Source organism: Hippocampus guttulatus, chromosome 19 (genome assembly GCF_054856545.1).
Source record: "Hippocampus guttulatus isolate MCC_2025c chromosome 19, RoL_Hgut_1.0, whole genome shotgun sequence".
NCBI classification, from domain to species: Eukaryota; Metazoa; Chordata; class Actinopteri; order Syngnathiformes; family Syngnathidae; genus Hippocampus; species Hippocampus guttulatus.
This window is the reverse complement of record NC_141279.1, coordinates 1,414,435-1,428,483: the sequence shown is the minus strand read 5'-3', so window position 1 is coordinate 1,428,483 and position 14,049 is coordinate 1,414,435. Positions and strand designations below refer to the sequence as shown.

The window sequence follows — 14,049 nt, the reverse complement described above, 5'->3', positions numbered from 1 at the left end:
TGATGAAGGCAAACAAGCTGCAGACCTCACAGCGGTGTCACGTGTTTTGTAAAATGGTAACGCGAAGCCCGGCTGATGTTTTTGCTTCCTCGTGGTTTTTTTTTTTTTTTTTTGTAATGAATTTAAACCCGCTTTGGCCCTGAGCGCAAAACCAGTGAAGAGGTGAGATTTGCAGGAAAAAGTGTAAGATGAGGTCCCCCAACATTTGCAAATGCTGAGTTCCAAATTTGCGACAGGTTCATAAAAACAAAACCTCCGCATTCTATCATATTCTTTACACTGGTCTTTCTCGTGTGTGTTTTGTTGTTTCCGCACATTGGAGCTGTCATTGAATTTCGTCGCACTTTATGACACAGTCACAATAATGCAATTGTGAATCTGTTTCTGAATGCCAAAGATCACAACCGAGCCCATCTTTTCCCTGACACAGACAAGGAAGGGGAAGAGCTTTTGCACGAGGTGGCCGCTCGCTATGTGGAGGGGATGAAAGACATGGAAGGCAGGGAGCCGGGACCCTCAAGCATTCATGGTAAGAATCTGGCTCGATCAACTGGTAAACATCCAACAGCAAAATATCAATGATGACCAGAAAAAAAAAGTCTGACCAAAGTCTTAGGTGAATTAAAAAAAAAAAAAGGTAATTGCCAAAACGGCAAAAACTTCAAATGATGACAGCAAAGAGCTAAAATGACAGGAATGAAATCAGAACGTCACGAAAACAGAGCAGCAAAAGAACATTTTTGTTTGTTTTTTAAGTAAGCTTATCAAAATAACGTAAAGTTACAAGAGTAAAGCCCGAATATGGTGAAAAGCCTCAAATTCACAAGAATCAAGTTGGAATTTCAATGAGTGATTTCCCAAAGGACCTAACTAAGCGTTCCCTCACCGGAAATGAAAAAGAAAAAAAAGAATTCTTTGAATTGAAGAACATAGTTACATTTTGAAGAGTCTGAATCGAGTAAAAATCAGTGAGTGGATTTCAAAATTGAAATGTGAAATATGAATGCGTCAGGGCCACATTGAAAAAAAATTATGAAAAATTACAATTAAAAGTGATACAGTGAATATTTTGAGCACTCATGATGCCATTTCAGCTTGGGGAGAAAAAAAAAAGTGCCACATGGACCATCATGCAATCTGGCCTCATTGAAAATGAATGTGCAGTCATTAAAAGCTATAAAAATCAAGTTGTCAAGAAAGTCTCGAGAATTCAATCGCAATGTTATGAGAACAAGAAAAATGTCTCAATGGCTTCTCAGGAGTGTCCCAGCTGAGGCCCGGGGAGGAAGGCGGCTACCGAGTTGCTTACAACCCGGAGGGGACGGGCTGCGGAGCCGCTATGAGATCCATGTGCATCGGGCTCAGGTAAAGAAAATAAAAACAAGACGAGTTTCTTTTTCTACCTACCGTATTGTCACCACCATATTCAAAGGCGTCGCGTCAGGTACGGCTGCTGTTTCTGCATTGAACACGTACACGAGACGCATTGTATTATCTGACGCTGGCTTCAAAAAGACGCCTCATCGAAGTGGCACAACGCGTTCATCGATTTTGGAAAGTGCTACATACACAAGGTCACCCGCATTCTGAGGCGGCGCGTCCATTTTGGAAAAAAATTCAGGCTTTTAAGTGCGTCTTTTGGTCGTGACAATACGGTAGATTAATTAAAAAAATAAAATAAAATCTGAAGGGACAAAGTGCAATCCCTGCGTGATCTTAAACAGGAGTTGGTTCTCTTTCATGCGACTCACGTTCTTGTCACGTTTTTTCCCGTGGATTTGGGCCATAACAATGCCTTCATCCCTTCATTTCATTCAATACGCAGACTCTCGGTGGCGGGCAATCCGTCAGTACCAACGGAAGGTCCGTCAGTCCGTCACAGACGCGTTTGAAAACTTTATCGTTGGAGAAAAAACAAAACGAATCTAAAAAAATCTGTTTCAGATAAGAACCTCCCCCCTTGTTGTTTTCTATAGCAATTTATTTGGGTCACAGCCGAGCTCATTGACCTTAAGGACAGTTTAGTCTTTTCATCCAATTAAAAAAAACACACACACACACACAAAATTTGGGCAGAGATGTTTAAAACTCAGCAGTACATGTTTCTGGAGAACAAAAACTGCGTGGCTGTAAAAGTAATTATATGTAATTCATCGCTAACCGCTTTTAGATCCTGCAAGGATGGGAAAAGAAGTGTGTGAATCAAAGCTGTCAAGTTAAAAACGCCTTACTATACATGGTCGGTTTTTTTGGGCCAAAAACGCCTTACGATAAAGCCATCTATTTTTTTATTTTGGATTTCCCAGAAGTTGTCATCGACAGCATTTCTCATACTGACCAGGTGAGGGCAACAATTGAAGACGATGAATATGTAACGTAATCACTTTGATATTTTGGGGGCTGACAGTCGAGCAATTTCCATGGGAAGCCGAAGCAGTCACCCAGGCGGGTCGACGAGTGGCGCTAGTGTGCAAAACACCGTGGAACAAGCAGCGGGAGAAGAAGGTTGGCTCGGATTGGCCGACGTGACGTCAGGCTAACAAACGAATTGGAGTCAGGTGTGCGGGAGGAAGTTAATCGAGCGCGGTGCACAGCTGCGGCAAGATGGCGGCCGACCACGCGGGCTTTCATTCGGCGAGAGCACACGGGCAAATGTTTGTCGCTTGTCGTCCTTTCTCCCAATGTCCTTTTGCTTGTTGCCCGATTTGCAGCGTTGGAGGTTGGAGCGCAGGACGCCACGACCCATTCGCCTTTGCCTTGATTTAGTACATTGTGCTCTTCGTTTCTTTTGCCACGTTTTCAACTTTTTTTGTTTGTTTTAAAGCTGGCCAGCTCTTTTACTCATTTCGTTTGTTTGTTTTGTTTTAAATTGTTGCAAATTACAAAACCGATGTCTTTGTGCTTTGGGAATTGAACAATGAAAGGTTTTGTTTGAACATGGCATTTTCTCTCAGGTGGTACGCATTTATTTCTCCGATGCATATGTCTGGTTTGATGAAGTTTACTGTTGAAGTCTGCATTCTGCTCATATTTAGTCATGCTGTCTAACCTTCCCATGCCCACAGCGTAGCTTGGCGTCCTTGTAACAATCATCTCCTAGAATTGGAATACTCTTGTATTATTCCTCTCTTCTTAGTTAGGTTTGGTGGTTAAGGTGTTATTCCTCTCTGTTAGTTGTGTTTGTTCAGACACTTGAAAGAAACAATGTAGAATGCTGTTGAAGGTATTTCCTGCTCACTGTTTTTACAATCACCTTTAGTGCCCCTCGACCCCCACCACTTTTAGGGCCCCCCTCCACAGGACATGTTTAACATCAAAAGAGGAACTGTTATCTCAAGTATCTGTGTTCCTGCCATCACACCAAATGGTGGGTAGTGGTGGTCTGGTCTCACCTCACCGCTCCAAACTTCTTCCAGCCACACCGGGTCAGATGACATGTTACTTTTTGTTTCTGGGATTCGCATGAGAGGGGTACCTCCCCGCCTCTCATTATCATATTGTCTCTATATAATCTCATGAATGTGTTTCTTTTACGCTTCCTGATTCAAATCTGGACCCCTCAAGAGCCCGAATCGATTCGTAAACGGCAGAAAGATAAAGTAAACCCTTCGAAGGAACTGTTCATCGCCTCCAGCCTTTATTTGGTTTACCAACATTCTCCTCGTGCGAAATTCAACGAACACGCGGGGAAGAGGAGGCCACTCTTCCCCCAACACTGTCTTGGTCCAAAATGTTTGCCCCCCCCCCCCCCCTTCAGCCAATATGAGGAATCCCAATTGCATGTCTAACCCCCCCCCCCCCCCCCCCCCCCACCCTCCCTTTGCAGGTTATTCGCCAATATCCTTCGCTGTTCTATAAACGTGAATATTATTGTGGAAGCCTGAATCGTTTCACGAATGCACATTTTCAGCCCTTTCTGCTCCAAACGCAGCCCAAAGTACATCTTTATTCGTCCACTTGCGGGCTGCGAGAGGCAACGAGATCCATGAGGCGAGAGTAAGAGAACCAACTGTTTGAGTCGTGAAACATGCAGAACCCGAGTGTTTTTCATTTTTCTTTTTTTGCAGTGTGAAGTCGCTATTTGGGACGGGATGCGCCAGCGAATTAGAGCAGCATGAAGACGAGAGCCGGACAAAAGCGGTCTGCGTGGTTTGGAGGGTGGAGGTGACAAAACGCATGGCCATCGAATTAACGAGGGGCACCTGCAAAACTCTTTGACTTTTTGCGTTGCAGGGCTCACATGGAGCTGAATGGGATGAGAACAAGGAGCCGTTCCACAAACGAAGCGAAGCGAGCGGCGCACCGATGAGGATCATCCGTCCACGGGCTGCTTGAAAATGCTGAACAGGAGGGGCCAGAGTATTGAGCTTTGCGTCGTGCCTCGTGGTCGGCCTGGGTTGTCAATATCTGATGGGAACGGTGGCCGTGGCGGGCGGCGCGTTTGGAGCCGGCGGTGGAACCGGTGTCTTTGTGGGGACTCGAGTGCTCTTTGGCAAGGCGTGTTGGAGATGGTCAGCTAGTTGTTTGGCTTGTCTGGATCCAGAGCAACTTTGTGGTGTTTGTCAGTTGGGAGGCTGCTTTGTAGGGCGACAGTGTAGGCAGGGCTGCAGGAAGGACTCCGTCATACCGTCGAGGAAAAACATTCTGTGTTTCAGGGTCGCGCAGGCACCGGACCGCATGAGGGGGGGGTCGCAAGAGGATCTCGGCCCAGGGTAAGGAGTACGTCGCAAATGAGGTGACGGGCACGCCGCTAACGTGAGTTTTCTTTTTTGGACAAAGCGCCAAACTGTCAAGTATGCGAAGCCGACAAATGTCATTTGCTGAATTGAGTTTTTTTTTATTTTTTTTTATACAGTATAAAGCGAAACGGCAGAGCCATCCAACTCGCCGCCTTCCTGTCCAGTTGAATCCCGGGTAATCTCCAGCCGCCGCCTAAAATTCCTCAGGCGGTTTAGGCAGCGTCGCCCCCCCCCCCCCCCCCCCCCGTTTTTTACCCGAGTTTTTTGTCTCAAATGGTGCAGGCCGAGATGGTCGGCACGGCGCCGCTGCGGCTGGATGTGCCGGTCGGCGACAACCTACGACTCGGCGGTTCTATCCTCGGCCGTCGAGCGGGCGGCCATCCGAGTGCTGTGCATGAGAAGGACGAACGGCCCAAGGTCCCGACGAAGAGGCCGACGGGGCGCTTCCGGCCTCGACGACTCGGACTCCCACTGACGCGGCCGTCTCGCACGCGCCCGATCGGCCGCCGGTGAGCCTGCGGTTGACCTCTGGCGCGACGAGTCATGCGATTGTCTTTTTTTTCTGTCGTTGTCGTTCCGTCACTCTTAATTGGCCGACATTCTTGCGCTGTAGCGTAAGAATCACCCAAGTGAAAAATGCACAAGTGATGGGACTCTGACGACATTTGTGTATCGAGGTAAGATGTGGCCCAACCGAATTTGGGGTGGAAAATGTCAATCGTTGCTTCGGGGTCGGGCTTCTCTCTCGCTGACTTTTTAAAAAATAAATGTACGTTTTAAAAAATGTCTACTAAAACGCTGTGCGAATACTTGTTTTAAAGCAAACAATTTGGATAAAACGGAGAAGGCGCTGTAACGCAATTGCGATTTAACTACTAAACGGGAGCGCAGACGGCCAGACGCTGAGCATGCACCAAATTGCAGACAACGAAAATTGAAACGATGTTAAATTTGGTTGAGACAAAACTATAGAAATTATTTCATCTATCTTGACCTATTTTGAATTATTCTTTTTCCAGCCGAGTGGGCTGCAGGATTTCTCGGCGTAATTAAGCAAATGCGCATCAAGGTCATTGTCTGTCCTCCTATTCTGTGTTTCAGCGTTATTTGGTTGCGCAAATGCATTTATCACGTTCATTAAAATAGGTTGATGATTTGAACCTGAAGAAGTCTTGCGTTTTTTCCTGCCAAAAATACAAATAAAATGTGAAATTTCTGGCTCAGGCCTGCAAATCAAGTTCATTGCTCGGGCTCGATATATATATATATTTTTTATAAAGGACACATCTTACCTCTAACTGTGTATGCAATTCATTTTAAGCTTTGCGTTTGCCATTTATTAATTATTTTTTGACGCCAGCGTGACCCCTCGACCCCGTCCAGAGCAAGGGTCTGGAGAAATCAATTCCACGTGTGCAAGAACAACAGTTTTCATCTCTTTGGGAGTGTCAGTGCGCCGTTTCCTGGTCTCCGTCGCTTCTCTGTCTGAGCCATCGGTTGTTTGTTTGCGTTCTGCTCCAGTCACGTTTGCATGGTCGCGATCCGATTCTCCCATTGGCGGCGGTCCGACGTAGGTTTTGGCGATCCTTTTCCCGTTGTGGACACTTTGCAGGCGGGATGGGCGTCGCCGAGCGATCTGCGCGCACGCTTCGTTTGTTGCATTTCTATACTTGCAGGGGGAAAGGGGAGCCGTTTGGCACGCCAAAGCAGCGGAACGGGGGTGAGTGAGAGAAGAAAACCCCAAGCGGCCTGAAAGAGGAGCCGGACGAAAAGACTGGTAGAAAGGTGGCAAAACACTCACGCGGAGAATAGATCACCAGGCGGCGCCGGTCTGACAATGTTCATCTTTGCAGGGCTCGGACATGGCTGTGATGAGGGGGGGGCCACTTGCGCTCGTCAGATATAAGGTTAGATATAAGAGGGGCGGCCGGCGGTGTAGCGATTGAGGCCAGTGCAACTTGAGTCTGCGTTAAAAAAAATAAAAATAGATAAGTCATGTTCGGAGCACTCTGTTTTCCCAGACGAGAGATGCGGAGGCCAAGGCGCCGGGAGAGCAAAGTGGCAAACCCGCAAGGGGGAGTAAGTACGTCTCGGCCGCTCGCTAACTCGCTGGCTGTGCTCTCTGACTAACGCCGAATGCGTGATGGGGCTTTTGGACCCAGGCCGTCGTTTTCGGCTCCTCATCCATGCGCCAAGCCCGCCGACCTCGACTCTCCAGCGCGCCTCGACAGATGACGACCGGCCCGCAAATACGTGCGGGGTGGATTTTTGGAAGTCTCGCTTGTTGGAGGCGACGGGAAAGAAGAGCGGCGGCCGGAGCCTTCTCGAGGCAACGATGCTTCCATTGCGTACTGTGAAGTATTTTCAGATGTTTATTTTTGAGGGGGCCGCGGGGGAACCCGTAAGCAGTTTCTCTTGATGTTTTTGTCCTTGAATAAAAATGTGAAGTGACTTCAAGTGGTCGACCTTGCGCGTTGGGGAGGAAGTACATGTACACATGCGGGTTTTTGTTTTGTCTTTTGGCAGTGCGAAATGGCAATGAAGCAGAGCCAGGATCAAGATCAGACCCGGACTAAAGCCGTCTGTGGGCTTTGTCAGGTGGAAGAGGATCCTGATGAATCGGAAGAGCGCGCAGAGGTAACGAAACGCACGGCCGTTTCATCGTCAAGGGGCACCTGCAGAAAAGTCTTTTTATTTTTGGGATCGCAGGCCTCCGATGGAGCCGACTGGGGGTGAGAAGAAGGAGCAGTTCCGCAAGCGGCGCACCGATGAGGATCATCCGTCCACGGGCTGCCAGAGAATGCTGAACGGGCGGCGGGGCCAGAGCATTGAGCTTTGCGGCGTGCCTCGGTTGAGCGTCGTCACTGCGGGTTGTTCTGATGGTGGCGGTGGCTGTGTTTGGAGCCGGCGGTGGAACCGGTGTCTTTGTGGGGACTCGAGTGCTCTGTGGCAAGGCGTGTTGGAGATGGTCAGCTAGTTGTTTGGCTTGTCTGGATCCGGAGCAACTTTGTGGTGGTTGTCAGTTGGGATGCTGCTTTGTGAGCGACAGTGTAGGGAGGTTCGTTTTGCTGGATGAAAGAAGGGTCGAAATGTCATGAAACACACGGCCAAGAAATGCGTGAGTGGCGTCAGTCTAACATTTTTTTTTCTTTCTTTCAGGGCTCCGACGTGGATGTGATCTGGAAGAAGGGCCACTTGCTCTCGTCGAAGGGGCTCCAAGGTGAACGTGGCTCCTGAGGCGACTTGCGTTGCATGAAAAATGACAAGGCATGTGACCATTTCCCCCCCCCCCCCCCCCCCCCCCCCCCGCAGCGTTTCCAAACGAGAGACGCGGAGGCCAAGGCGCCGGGAGAGCGAAATGCCAAACCTACAAGGGGGAGAGTATGTCGACGTTGTACCGCTCGGGTGTTTGTCGCCGCCGCTCTCTCACTAACTCACTGGGTGTGCACTCACTAACGCTAATGCATGATGGGGACGTTGTCAGCCCCTCAGCGACCAATTCAATAAAATGTTTCAGCATCTTTGGTATTGTTGTCAATGACATGTACAAAACTATCAACGAGTTGCGCAAATCTCAGCCGGTCGTCGGCGAAGCACGCGAACAGCAGTTGCAGCTTCCGTTCGGGCCGACGGTGGTGGCGGCAGCAGCGGGCTTGTTGGAGGCGACGGGGAGGAGGACGGCAGCCGGACCCTTCTCAAGGCAACAACGCGTCGGTTCAACATTGGATTTTTTGGAGGGGGCAACCGTTTGTCTTTGTTCTTGAACTAAAGTGAGAAGGGCGGTCAAATGGTCTACTTTAAGCATTGGGGAGGGTGTACGCGTAATGTGTTTTGTTGTCGGGGTGGGGGGGGGGGGGGTTGTAAAAGAATGACAATGTAGAATGATTGTGACAAAATGCCATGACTCGAATAAACGTATTGGGGGGGGGGGGGGGGGGGTGACGTTTCTGCCTGGGGCAGTTGGGCTCTTGTGCAATTTCATTTTATTTGCTGCGAATACAGTACCGTCCTCCCCCCGTTGTCAGTCACGCTTCACGGTTTTAGTCGGACGTTGAGTAAAAGTTTGATGGTGACATTTGCATGTTACTTTTATGATAGAAACGTGTTGCCTCGTGGTCCAATTGGCTGTCTCTGACCAAAAAAAAAGGTACTCTTCCTGTAATGCATGCACTTGAGGCAAAGTATGCAGTTCTGTCGGTTTTGTATTCCTTTGAACTTCAAATAACTAAGTTTCTGCGCCGATGAACGAAAAGGTACCTTCCACTTTAAATATTTACTCCGAGTATTCGCTGTCACTGAACTTGGCCAGGTGAGGGAGGAAGCGGTTCGTGCGTCGACCTCACGGTGCAGAGGCTCTGACTCCGCCTCGGGGGGGCCCCGCGTGGATTTCCTCCGGGTACTCCGCTTTCGTCCCACATCCCCCCCAAATGCACGGCAGGTGAATCGAACACTCGGAATTGTCCCGGGGTGTGAGCGCGGAATGACGGTCATGTCTGTGTGCTTGCAGGCCTGCGATGGGCTGGCAACCGGTTCAGGGTGTCCCCCCCGCCCCCCTCTCGCCCGAAGACGGCCGGGATAGCCTCCGGCGACCCTCGTGAGGATAAAGCGGACGGATCAGCAAATGAATGGATGAACTCGGCACCTGAGGTTCGCCGTCTGCGTTGCGGTCCCGTTAGGCGTTCTGGCGTTTCTCGTTTTTCGCCTCCAAAAATACAAAACGTTTGTGCGCATGCAAAAACGCCACATGAGTGACCGACGGTTAGGAGGAAAGTCGGTTAGTTTAAACGCAGAAAAGAACGGGAGGCGAATTTTCTCATGACGTTTATTTGGGGTTAGTGTCACACGTTGTACAGCAAGAATTGGTTAGTGCGGTGCAGTACGTTGAAACAAATGCATTTCCCCGTGCCAGATTCGAACCCTGGATCTCCAGTGAACGAACCCGCGGCGAACCCTCTCGGCCGGCGGTGACCTGCCGGCAAACCCCTTGTCCGTTCATCCCTGACAATCGGACGTCCCGATCCGCTGGGCGCCGGCTGCGGCTCGCCAAGAGTAAAAGTCACCAGCGGCCGGAACTCGCCAAAGCCGTCGCGGTCCAGTGGTTGTGGACACACGGCGGTAGCTTTCGACGACTGCCGTTCAAATCCTCGTCGATGCTGAACAGAAGGCAAGGCACGCTCCGCAAATCCACGTTTCACCCCGCCAGCAAGTAGTCACATTTTGAATACGCCTATATTTATTTTTAAAGTCACTAAGTATTTAAAAAAAATGTACATATAAGTTGGTTAGTTAACATGAAGGAATAAAAGGTTGATTACATTTCTCATGACATTTGGTTATGATCAGTGATACACGTTGTGCATTAATTGTTAGGGTTAGTGACACATATCGTTAATTGGTTAGTGACAAGCACAGCGCAGCATTGATTGGTTAGTGCGGCACAGTACAGTGAACACAAATGCATTTCCCCTTGCCGGATTCGAACCCTGGATCTCAGGTGAACGAATCCGCGGCGAACCCTTTCGGCCAGCGGTGACCTGTCAGCAACCGCCGCTCCCGGTCCGTTCATCCTCAACAATCGCACGTCCCGAGCCGCGGGGCGCCGGCTGCGGCTCCCCGAGAGTAAAAGCCACCGGCGGCCGGCACTCGCCTAACCCGTCGCGGTCCAGCGGGTAAGGACTCGACGGTAGCTTTCGACGACTCCGGTTCAAATCCTCGTCCAGCTACCAATAGTGAGCGCAAGGCACGGTCGACTGTTTTGAATGCCCCCGTATTTGTTTTTAAAGTTTGTATGCATGCATGCGTCATTAATTATTTAAAAAATGTATATATAAATTGGTTAATTTACAATAAAGGAATAAAACGTTATTTGGATTTCTCATGACATTCGGTTAGGATTAATGACACACGTTGTGGCAATATTAATTGGTTAGGATTAGTGACACACGTTGTGGCAGCATTAATTGGTTAGGATTAGTGACACACACGGTTATTTGGTTAGGGTTAGTGACAAGCATAGCGCAGAATTCATTGGATAGTGCGGTACAATACAGCGAACACAAATGCATTTCCCCTGCCGAGGTTCGAACCCTGGATCTCAGGTGAACGAACCCGCGGCGAACCCTCTCGGCCAGCGGTGACCTGGCGCCGACCGCCGCTCCGTCTCCATACGTCCTCAAAAATCGGACTGCTCGCGCCTCGGGGCTCCGGCTTTGACTTGCCGAGGATAAAAGTGTACAGCGGCCGGGAGCCGCCGATCCGTCGTGGCCCAGCGGCAAAGGACACGACGGTACGATTCGACGACCTGGCTTCAAATCCCCGTCTCGGCAGTGGGTGCTGAACGAAAATAATTCGAATAAAAAGGTGTTTACATATATATATATATATATACATATATATAAATTAAAAATGATTTTTATATATATATATGAATGAATTAAATAATATATGTAGATATGAATGAATAAAAAAAGATTTATATATATGAATGAATTTAAAACATATATATATATTTGAATGAATCAAAAAGATTTATATATATATATATATATACATATCTAGTATAGTATAATAGTATTTACATACCCCTGTAAAAGAAAAAAAAACTTTCATATAGGTTTATTTTCATTTACAGGAAAAAACCCCCCTAGGTTCCTTCTTTGGGGGGGGGGGAGGCGGCGGCTTCGCCGCCGCCTCCCCCCCCCCCCCCCACCCCTAGTGTCTTAAAACCCCTGTAAAAGAAAAAAAACTTTCATATAGGTTTCTTTTCATTTACAGGAAAAAACCCTACTACGAACCTAGGGGGTGGAACCGGGCCCCGGCGAAGCCGGGGCCCGGTTCCACCCCCTAGGTTCCTTCTTTGGGTAGTGTCTTAAAACCCCTGTAAATGAAAAAAACCTATATGAAAGGTTTTTTTCTTTCTTTGGGGTGGGGGGGGGGCGGCGGCGGAAAAGCAACCTAGGTTCGTAGTAGGCGTGAGGGCTTCGCCGCCCCCTTCCCCACGCTCTTTTTTAGTACTCCACCCCTAAATATTTATATTTATGTATATATTTTTTAATTCATTCATACATAAATATATATATATATAAATTATGCAGTATATAATTTTTTTATTCATTCATATATATATCTTTTTTATTTGTATATATGTATATATATATGTATATATATATGTAAACCTTTTTTTATTCGTATTATTTTCGTTCAGCACCCACTGCCGAGACGGGGATTTGAAGCCAGGTCGTCGAATCGTACCGTCGTGTCCTTTGCCGCTGGGCCACGACGGATCGGCGGCTCCCGGCCGCTGTACACTTTTATCCTCGGCAAGTCAAAGCCGGAGCCCCGAGGCGCGAGCAGTCCGATTTTTGAGGACGTATGGAGACGGAGCGGCGGTCGGCGCTAGGTCACCGCTGGCCGAGAGGGTTCACCGCGGGTTCGTTCACCTGAGATCCAGGGTTCGAATCTCGGCAGGGGAAATGCATTTGTGTTCGCTGTATTGTACCGCACTAACCAATGAATTCTGCGCTATGCTTGTCACTAACCCTAACCAAATAACCGTGTGTGTCACTAATCCTAACCAATTAATGCTGCCACAACGTGTGTCACTAATCCTAACCAATTAATGTTGCCACAACGTGTGTCATTAATCCTAACCGAATGTCATGAGAAATGCAAATAACGTTTTATTCCTTTATTGTAAATTAACCAACTTATATATACATTTTTAAATAATTAATGACGTATGCATGTATACAAACTTTAAGAACAAATACGGGGGCATTCAAAACGGTCGACCGTGCCTTGCGCTCAGCATTGGCAGCTGGACGAGGATTTGAACCGGAGTCGTCGAAAGCTACCATCGAGTCCTTACCCGCTGGACCGCGACGGCTTAGGCGAGTGCCGGCCGCCGGTGGCTTTTACTCTCGGGGAGCCGCAGCCGGCACCCCGCGGCTCGGGACGTGCGATTGTTAAGGATGAACGGACCGGGAGCGGCGGTTGATGACAGGTCACCGCTGGCCCAAAGGGTTCGCCGCGGGTTCGTTCACCTGAGATCCAGGGTTCGAATCCGGCAAGGGGAAATGCATTTGTGTTCACTGTACTGTACCGCACTAACCAATCAATGCTGCGCTGTGCTTGTCACTAACCAATTAACGATGTGTGTCACGAACCCTAACAATTAATGCACAACGTGTATCACTGATCATAACCAAATGTCATGAGAAATGTAGTCAACCTTTTATTCCTTCATGTTAACTAACCAACTTATATGTACATTTTTTTAATGACTTTAAATATATTGACGGCCACACACACCTGTTGCTCGTTATGAGCCAATCGTGCGCGCGCAACTTTTGATGACGTCAATGAAAACCGTCCTCTCCCCGGTGGCATTGTGGCCAAAAAGTAGATTTATGTTTATACTAATCATCTTTGACAAATACTTTCCAACTACAAATTACTTACTACAAATACTTTCCAACGTATTTCCTCGTCGAAAATATCCCGTATTCGCAAATACGTTGAAAGGTTTTCGGGACAGATTTGTGGAACGTGATACAGTCGCTCAAAGTGCACTATTCTCGTACGTGGACCTTATACTGAATGTAAAGGTCCGTGCGCTCGTCTGCTCTTTGTCCTCACTAATCGGATAATTTTGGCATACTGGTTGGACAAGTGCATTTAACTACCAGTAATGCAAAACTGACTAGTTGACAACTGCATGCACCTTGTACTTTCAGTGACCCGAATAAATTGACGAGTGAACAGTGGCCCACAGATATCAACAAGTGTAACCAGTGTATCCTCGTATAAAAATCGTCTTACTCTTGAATCTTGTGCCAGGAAGCTTGACGAAAGGTGGAGAACAAGTCGTGGCCTTTTTCCCCTACATCTGTACACTGGTAGGACAACTTAGGCATGTTACCAGTGGAGGCAAAACTTGTACTTTTAGTTAAGTGTTAGATGTTAACTCGTAAAATGTTGACATAATTATACTTCATCCATGTTTACTTGTGTACAATTTTTACTCCTTTTTTTTCTGTTTCTTTCAAACGGATTTGCAGGTACCTGGATACGAGGGGTATCTCGAACGGCGTGGGTCCTGTCATCTGGCCCGACTTGTACGGGCCGGCCGAGAGACCACGTATACAAGACGTTCAGCCTGGCGGGCTGGGCAGGACGCAGTGGCCACGACGCTCCCATGATCGCACTGGCTGCCGGAGATGACCTCATGGGCAGGGCCGCCTTTCACGGAGGTTCGCGCTTCAAACTGGCAGCATTTCATATTCGGGGCCCACCCATTTGGACAACCCCC

General features: G+C 48.2%; 1 protein-coding gene across 22 annotated transcripts in view; it reads left to right on the top strand.

The window, feature by feature from the left end:
- LOC147189476 (ADP-ribosylhydrolase ARH1-like) overlaps positions 1–14,049 on the top strand; it is a 43,965-nt gene that overhangs the window by 28,696 nt on the left and 1,220 nt on the right. For 5 of the 22 annotated variants that reach the window (XM_086137941.1, XM_086137940.1, XM_086137939.1 and 2 more), the window contains 16 exons: positions 431–529; positions 1,260–1,365; positions 4,068–4,164; positions 4,234–4,712; positions 4,856–4,914; positions 5,022–6,524; positions 6,593–6,646; positions 6,761–6,818; positions 6,902–7,376; positions 7,449–7,959; positions 8,052–8,120; positions 9,049–9,177; positions 9,247–9,386; positions 9,649–9,903; positions 13,578–13,636; positions 13,799–13,990. In XM_086137941.1, coding sequence (XP_085994067.1) covers positions 431–529; positions 1,260–1,365; positions 4,068–4,164; positions 4,234–4,335 — 404 coding nt within the window. In that variant the 3' untranslated portion in view covers positions 4,336–4,712; positions 4,856–4,914; positions 5,022–6,524; ... (8 more) ...; positions 13,578–13,636; positions 13,799–13,990. Of the gene's footprint in view, positions 1–430; positions 530–1,259; positions 1,366–3,910; positions 3,997–4,067; positions 4,165–4,233; positions 4,756–4,855; positions 4,915–5,021; positions 6,525–6,592; positions 6,647–6,760; positions 6,823–6,901; positions 7,377–7,448; positions 7,960–8,051; positions 8,121–8,317; positions 8,450–9,048; positions 9,178–9,246; positions 9,387–9,648; positions 9,904–13,577; positions 13,637–13,798; positions 13,991–14,049 lie in introns of those variants that run through there. The other 17 variants (XM_086137949.1, XM_086137952.1, XM_086137944.1 and 14 more) reach the window with 17 other exon arrangements.